This window comes from Phoenix dactylifera, chromosome 9 (assembly GCF_051530095.1).
Source record: "Phoenix dactylifera cultivar Ajwa chromosome 9, Ajwa_hap1_PhDact_Kaust_v1.1, whole genome shotgun sequence".
Taxonomy (NCBI): Eukaryota; Viridiplantae; Streptophyta; class Magnoliopsida; order Arecales; family Arecaceae; genus Phoenix; species Phoenix dactylifera.
In genome coordinates this window covers 24,712,485-24,721,105 of record NC_143198.1, presented here as the reverse complement: position 1 = coordinate 24,721,105, position 8,621 = coordinate 24,712,485, and the positions used below count along the sequence as shown (strand labels likewise).

The 8,621-nt window shown below is 40.5% G+C and overlaps 1 protein-coding gene across 1 annotated transcript; it reads left to right on the top strand.

Moving 5' to 3' along the window:
* Positions 1–849: 849 nt before the first annotated feature.
* Positions 850–2,285, top strand: LOC103717069 (uncharacterized). The gene has a single exon (XM_008805309.6). The coding sequence runs from the start codon at positions 1,386–1,388 to the stop codon at positions 2,139–2,141; it is 756 nt and encodes a 251-aa protein (XP_008803531.3). The 5' UTR covers positions 850–1,385; the 3' UTR covers positions 2,142–2,285.
* The last annotated feature ends 6,336 nt before the right edge of the window (positions 2,286–8,621 follow it).

Sequence of the window (8,621 nt, the reverse complement as noted above, 5' to 3'; positions counted from 1 at the left end):
GCTGAACACGGGCCAATCATGGTGCTTGTGATTAGATTTGAATCCTTAACCTAACGAGGACGTTAAAGCTTGAATAGAGGAAGTATGTGAGGATTCGTGTGAATGTGTGTTTAATCCCACATTGGTTATTCGCCGAGAAAATCTTGAATACTTATACATGACTAAGAAACCCAAAAAATATCTCCCGGTTAGCTATTTTGGATGAGGTCTTGGATTGTTAGAGATTTGATCAACACCAACTATACCAAGATTATCAACAGGTTCAGCAATATTGACAAAAGAAAGATGGGACCTTTTAGAGCATATGTAAGAAAAAGCCTAAGGGCTATAGAAGAAAGCTAGATCAATTCATGAACTGATTGATTGTTGCAATCAAAAAGTGTAAAATAAGTCATGGTATAACATCTCATATTGATGAGAAAATGTATTCGCTTTCTCCTATTTTACTTGATTTCGATGATAAATTTGAGTCTGTAAATAATGCATATTTACAGCATGTAAAATAGGCACATGGAGAAAGCTAATGCTGTGGATGTAGTAATATAATTGATTTAGATCATGCAAAATATATTACAAATAAGAGCAAGAAGTTTATGATCAAAGAGGAACATGGTGTAATTAAGGAGATTTTATTATGATTGGCAATATGGAGGTTTCCTTGCCTCAACATGAATATTTAGAAGAGATCATAGTAATACACCACCACCACCACGACGGCGACTGCGGAGATAGTCATGGTGATGCATAACCTGAGTACAAGAAAAAGGTGCATGCAACGTTATATAAAATATATTCATCTTAAAATGAACAAAGCAAGGTTTGGAGTACCATGTTTTGTGTTCTCTATCACTGAAACGACCTCGCTTGCCCCTAAAAAAAGGGGGCACGGAGTGGCAATTGATACACCAGGGTGCTTTTGGTTAAAAAAGCCAGCGGTAAGGGCGAATGCAAGGAAGTCGCCAGACAAATAAACAAAGGATAAACAGTCACAGCACAGGCTGGGACTAGCGCGATCCAAGTCTCCACGAGCGTCTGTGGATTTTGTTCCCAATATCGTCTTCCCCTCTCCTTGGGATGTCCGCAACCAACCCATCCCTTCGCCTATTCCCCTATATATGTAGGAAACCAGAACTATACAATACAATAGTATGAAACCATTATTTAAATCATTCGTCTCCTCCATCTCTCTGCGAGCAGCTATGACTCCTTCCCTTTCCCCACCTACCATATTATCCTAAACCTCCCTTTCTGTTGGTATAAATACACACTTAACCCATCCCCCATGCACTCAGTACACCCCTCCCCTCCCTTCTGCAATCTCCTCTCCTCCCCACTCTATCTCTCTGTTCTTCCTTCTCTATCTATATCTATATTGGAGGACTGAGATGATAAAGGAGATGGCAGGGATTCAGTGCCATACCAAGCCCACCATCACCACAAGCCCACGCCTGAAGATCTTCGGCTTCCACGTGTCCGAGGACGACGAGGCGGAGCACCAGTCCCCACCGAAGGCCGCGGCCACCTCCGACCCCTCCTCCACCATCAACGGGGCCACGGTCGCCGGCGACGGGAGGAAGTACGAGTGCCAGTACTGCTGCCGGGAGTTCGCCAACTCGCAGGCGCTGGGAGGCCACCAGAACGCCCACAAGAAGGAGCGTCAGCAGCTGAAGCGCGCCCAGATCCACCACAACCACCACGCCGCCGCCGCCACCGGACGCCGCTCCCCGACCGGAGGCCCGTACCACGGTAACCCCATGGCCTCCGCCTTCGTCCCCCCTCCGCACCTCCTCTCCGCCGGCGGCACCGCCGCCACCCTCGTGGGCCCCACCTCCTCCCCTCCACCGGCAAGCAGCTGGGTCTACTACTCCCGGGCTGGCCGGCCCTTCCAACTGTCGCCGGCCTGCTTCGTCCCCTCCGCCGCGAGGCCGTCGCCGGCCTATGCCTTCTACTCCCAGGCCGCGCCCGGGATGTACGCCACCAGCCTCCGCTGCGACGACGGAGACCGGCCGGTCGACGAGCCCCGGACCGCTCGATTCTCCGGTTCGACTCCGGAGGGAGGGGTAGGAGGGCCGCCGGACGGGGCGCCGGACGAGACGTACGGGCTGGACCTCCACCTCAGCCTCGCCCCCGCTCGCTCCTGACTCGGTCTCGACTCGGACCATAGCGTGGACTGCGCTGGCTCGTATCATGATACATCTATAATATGTTCTATGGTGGATTTGATCCTGTAAATTGCACCTTATTTTTTGCTCTAATTGCTACAATTCTAATTTTCTTCCATTCAATCAATGGCTTCTTCTCGTGACTAGAATTAAAAAAAAAAAAAAAGTTTAGCAAACCAATTTTTTATCAAAAATAAACAAAGGGTCAATAAATATTGTATGGTCAGGACTCATGAATGAGTACGTCACGACTTGCAACCGAGTTGGCGAGTTGACCCACTAGAGCGATTGGTTGGGAGAAAAAAAATCGCCACCCGAAACATAAGCTGGAACGGGATAACGTCCACCATAGATTTGAAGCAGGTAGACGTAGAAGTTGGACATGTGTCACGGAAGTACAGGATTGTGTGGTGAAAAGGGCAGCCACAACTCGTACTAGATCGGATCCCGACAACCTCCGTGGAATCCAAAGTACCTGAATACCAGTCTGAAGGGATCAGTTCTGAGTATTGTACGATGATAGCACTCACTACATCTCACCATACCTTCTTTTTGTTTATATCCAGTACATAGAAAAGAAAAGGTGGCAGCAGCTATTTTAATTAGCGTTTGTAACAAGGTGACGAATTTTAGGTGTAAAGCTTCAGGAAAACAACTGGGCGAGACACTCATCAGTCTCGTGATCAAGGCCGCACTGCTTCACATTTTTTTTGGTTTATGGGCTTCATTGCATCAAATATATTACTCAAATAAGCACAAAAATGGCCGCTTCATTACATCATTTTAAGATACGTATCACTTAAAATAATGGTTTTAGACTTTCTTGGACATAGAAAGTGGCTCTTGTCTCAACAATCTATATAAACTGGGAGCCGGGAGGGACCGTCACATTTGAAAATACATTGGGTTAGTTCACGAGTCTTTTAATATGTGGTTGGAGCTTGCATGAGGTCTTTTGATGGAATGTCCATGGAGAACAACTGCTCCGGGCCTCCCATAGTCTGATTCCTGTCACCTTCGCTTGATATGGACTCTTCAACCTACAAGCCTCCCGAGTTTCATGTGTTCACTTTTCCTGAACACATGAAAATGGTTTGGGGTTCACATTAATTATAAGATACAGGATCAGCGTTAGCCGGCTACAATTTATTATTTAGAAATACGATGCCACCTTTTTTTATGGTAATGAAACTATATACACACACATACCCTGCCCATCACCCTAAAGTACGTAGGTAGCATCGTTGCTGTTACTTTTGGTATTATCTGTTATTTTCGTTATAATGACATTATATGAGCTGTTATTTCAGCAATTATGTTAGTATTAGAAATTTGAAGTTGTCATTATGATCATTATAACAGTCAGTAATTGTTTTGATGAGGGGCTACTGTGACTGTGCATTGCTTAAAATCTTGATATCAACCTTTCTATCATTCTATGTTTATGAAGGTGAGGAATTCCGTCGTTAGAATGTCAGCCACCTTAATGACAAATTTTTGTTATTTTGACTTAATTAGGCTTTCTTTTACAATATTTTTTTGTAGTTCGGTTAAATTATTAAGGTAATCATGATCGCTAATCAATACAAGAGACCCTAAAGCCTATAGATAATTCTTATACTTCTATTTGAGCTGTGAATGTTTTCATAGTTCAAACTTTTTGTTTAAATAGGGCTTATACCATGTAAATCATACAGTGCTAACATCCATGAGAGAGGAACAAGATAGGGATGCTAGGCAATCATCTAGCAGCCTCTTGAATTATCGGTAGAAATTCTTGCCGAGGATTTGGTTTTTGAGCGATAGACTTAAGGAGCTGACTCTCCTAGGTGATTTTCTAATTGTCATCCTTTCTTTTAATTTGTTGTTCAAGTTTGATGGTTATGGTGATGGTTATGTGCAAGTAGTTTCCACAAGCCCTTATTTTTTAAGACTGTTTGGTTCAAGAATAAGAAAGTGGATTGAAAAGAGTTAAACCTGTTGGTATAGATAAGTTTTGTTCTCATTCTCCCTCTTGAAATCAAAATATCATGCCATCCCTCTTCTTATTTTGAAATCACTTTCTTTTCTTTCCGGTCGGAAATTTTAGTTCCTAGGGTCCTCACAAAATGCAATCCATAGAGATCTTCATCATGTTAGACATATATATTTTCTTGGAGATAAGAATTTCATGGTTTTTCTACTCAACATAGATTTTCATGAGCTTATTGGTATTTACTGTAAGAAAAAAAGTTATTTTTAATAAAATGCTTTAACTAGTATGTCTGACCTAACTGTTGTTTTCTTATTTCTTAGTCCTTTCTTCTCATTATTTCCCTTCTACTCCTTATTTTATTATATATTGCAAACAATACGCACAAAAATTACATTTCTCTCAAAACCACTTGCACTCTCTCTCACTAAAGATCTTTAATTGGGCTCTTGCAGATTATATTTCTTGGGTTTTTTGCATAATATGCTACAAATATGGCTTATTGCATATTTATCTTTAAAATACTATATATATATATAGACACACACACACACACCCCTTAAATCATTTATTTTTCCAATAATACCTGTTTTGTTAGATTGATTATAATCTTGTTAATAAGTTACTATTTTAAGTGTATAATGACACTATTTTTTTTTTGCGTTAATACCCTAGCAAAATTCTAGCATTCAATTATAGAGCTACATTTTTGCATAAAATTTTCAAGAATATAAATGCAAAAGAGCAATAATTTATACTTAAAATAGTTATTTGTTAATATCATCAGCGAAAAATCTAAAGGGAAGGGCATCATTGAAAAAATATGCTGATTTGAGCTAGATATATATATATATATATATATATATATATATATATATATATATATATATATATATATATATATATGGATAATGAGTTTTCAAAGAACATAAATCTACTATGAATGATATTTGCAAATTTATAAATATATATATATTTGTATAATCCTAATTTCTTTGTCTTGCATGTGAAAACCTTAGCTCTCAAATATTCCATCCTACAGGTCAGAGTGAAGTCCACTTAAAACCAACTATCGCACTAAAGCGTCATTGTTGCTAATATTCAACACGTGCCTTGCACGTGATGGAGAAAAAGGGAATTGAAGACCGTGATTCCTGCTGGTTTCCCTCCAGGTCCTGCAGACCGCAGGCTCCCCCATGGCGCTTCTCAGCTCTATCACAATAACCACCAAGTTAGCTGTCCGGATAAAAATAACAAAAAAATATATATACAAAAGATTCGTTGTTTTTTTTCATAAATCTGATAAATTAAATCATACAAGAATAAATATATTCATGGCAGTCGGTAAATAAAATATTTGACAATAGAATAGAAAGGTTTGCCGAAGAATCTCATAACATAGTAATAATGTGATTAGCCACATAAGACTCTATCCAATTAGCTGCTTCACCATTTTTAGAATCGAGCTCCTCGTGGCCGGCCTAGCTTTGCTTTAGTCTTTTGTTATGCTTCTTTGTACTAGGTTGGTAAGGTTCAACTAACAATAAAAAAGTAAAAGAGAAGCCAAATTTCTCCTATGTTGCACATATTTTATAATATTAGTCAAGATAATACGTGTAAAATTCTCTCTAGACCTATTTAACTTAGTCTTCTAAATTTTATTTCTCGGTTGTACTCAAAGCAAACTAGCAAAAGAAGAATCCCCTTTGTGCATAAGAGGCCTATTCTAAAAGGGCCTGCATGAAGTTTATTATTATTATTATTATTATTATGAGGGAAAAAATATTAATTAGATCAAGTCTACCGTGAACTAGTCAAGTGCCCAATCAGAAAACAACACGTGCAACAATAAACCCTTTTTTCTTCTCTTTCTTCCTTTTATGTATGCTATAGCAATATATGCTGAGATGAATTTATTAGTGGCCTTGGTCCGACCAATATTTTTTTAGAAATTTTAAACCCCATTCCTTAGCATATACCCTCACCTTCTCTCCTCATGGGTCGAAACAAAGGTCCTTGAAAATACTAAGCTTGATAATGCTTACAAAATCGGAGTCCTGAACAATGAAGGTCTAGAACGAGGGTCATCGTCTTCTGAAATCAAACTCCGATCTCTTTTCTCAAGTGACAAGATAAGAAGTAATACCATCCAAATTAAAGACTTAAACTTTTGGTAGGATAGAGAATACCGAGCCGCATGTCCCCAAATATCTATTGGCTTTATCGTTACGTAAACAAGGATGACCTATTAGTATGTGTGGTGGTAGCCGAACTTTGATTATCATAGGTTGTTGAATTTTTTTATAGAATTTGTGGCAAGACATGGTTTGTTTCTCTTGTGAACCAAGTGATGCCTCAACGGTCACACCTATCCCACTCGGAGGAGGTTTTAGTGGTCTTGCAGGACAGCGGTGCGCAAGATGCGGGTCTTTTGCCTTGGAAGCATCTTGCCTCCCTTTTCTTTCAAAGAGCACGCATGATGTGTTTCCCTTACCTCAGCATCTATTGGCCAAGCATTTGGACAAGCATCTGTATGATCTACCATCCTCGCACTTTAGTTTCTTGACTTGACTCGCCAACTAAACAACAATATTCAATATCTTCCAACTTGCCTCTAAACTCTCCACACATTGCATCATCCAAAGGACCTAAACCTTCCAAACCTGAGAAATAGCGAGCTTGGTTTCTTTTCCCCACCAACATCAAATGACGCAAGACGGTATAGAATTCCTACGTTGGTCTTTTCAAGTACAGCATATCAAATTGAAGGGCATGGGATGGCCTGTCCTTTACCTTGTTAAATAAGCATCCGGCCAGGGTTTCAATTCAAGTGGGTCGCTTTCCCTGAGAAGGCCACCAAAGGGAAATCTCGAAAAAGTAGATACGCTAAGGGCCTCAATGTCTCTCTCTTCCTCTCTTCGAGCGTGGGGCCGCCAATAGCTTTATGGCCCCAAAACACACCTACGTACATATATCCGGGTTTCACGTTCTACCGTCATCCACTAGCCGAAAGTCGCAGTGTAAAATTGTTAATACTCGAGAGCCTATATTACGTCTTAGTCTTTTAGCTTTGAAGTGGGAGCTAGCACACAAGAAAAGCCTTCAGGGGTTTCCAAGGATGATACTAGGGTCAGGTAAGCAGTTAGAAGACTTGGATTTGGGGGAAAGAAGCTTCTTTCTTATGTGCATCGACATTGGTTATCTTTCTTATAAGAGAACCTGTTGGGTCAATTCCCTCTTTGAAAACAGCTGCGTCAAAGCACTCAAAAAAGTGTAGTATTGATATTGGCAGGTTGATGGAGAACCTCCTTCTTCCCACCTATCAAAGAGAAACACCGTGATTAGAGGAATTAATGCTCCAGCCTTTTTATGGTCATAGCCCGCACTAATTGTCTAAAGAATTTTTTTGTTGGAATTTGATAATGTTGCTTGCATGGACCCTATCGTGTGGCCCTTTTCCTAGTCACCAAAGGCCTGATAGTGGTGTAAGTGTGAGGTCCATACGTGACAAGTTCCAGCAAGTGGGTATGTGCTATATATTACACGAATTCCTGGTTCCGATTTCTGTATCAGGGTCTCTTTATTTTTCGGATTTGCTAATGGCATGGCGTAAACTGCATGTTGTCATCACTCTTGGTTAAGCTGCCATGTCCGGGAATTAGATATCGAACTTCCCAAGCTTGATGTCAGATTAGTACTCAATGTTTAGCACTTCCTGTTATATTTTGAGGCCTTCTCTACTTGACGCTGTGAAAGTTTTGATGATGTTGCTGGTGATGATGAAGTTGATTAAAACAGCAGACCAACTGCATGATTCGGATCGACTCATCTATGGGTGAGTTGAAAAATTGCTCGAAACTCTGTAATAGGTTTGGGAAAGTCAAGGTTTAGGCCATTGGTTGTGTCGTCTTGCCACGGTTTATTCGATCGCAGCCGAATTTATAATGCATGGATGAGACTTCTCAGCCCTCATCTAACAACTGCTTTAACATCATAATATGCAGGACGGGAGGATTATCTTCAAAGTGTGAGCATGAAAGATGAGAACATTAGGATTGATACGAAGAAGCATTCCCGTGTAGAAATGTAATTTAAATTTTCCAAAACAAGAACAAGAATAGAATTGCGATGGGAACAAAACTTTCAGGGGATTTCGATGGTCTGGCCCCAGTTTTAAGCCTCAAAATGTCGCCCTTTTTGGCTCTTCGAACACCCAGCTTCAGTCTTTTCGAGAAAGACGCATAAGGAACAATCAAAATATAAAGTATAGGATGGCAGTTCTGAATCACAGATTAATGAACAATGCAAAGAGTATTCGGAAATTTCAAGATCCAGTCCTCTCAACGAGAAGAGCATGAGACTACAATCCAATACAGGCATATAACCGCTCAACTCCACCTCTGACTGGTTTGTAAATTAGGCCCCATAGCCACCCTTGCTCCCTCTCTCAATGGGTTACAACACCTGATATTTTGTATTCTATAAAG

What these genes read in the sequence shown, in the direction of transcription:
- LOC103717069 (XM_008805309.6), top strand. Translation starts at nt 1,386, where the DNA reads ATGATAAAGGAGATGGCAGGGATTCAGTGCCATACCAAGCCCACCATC.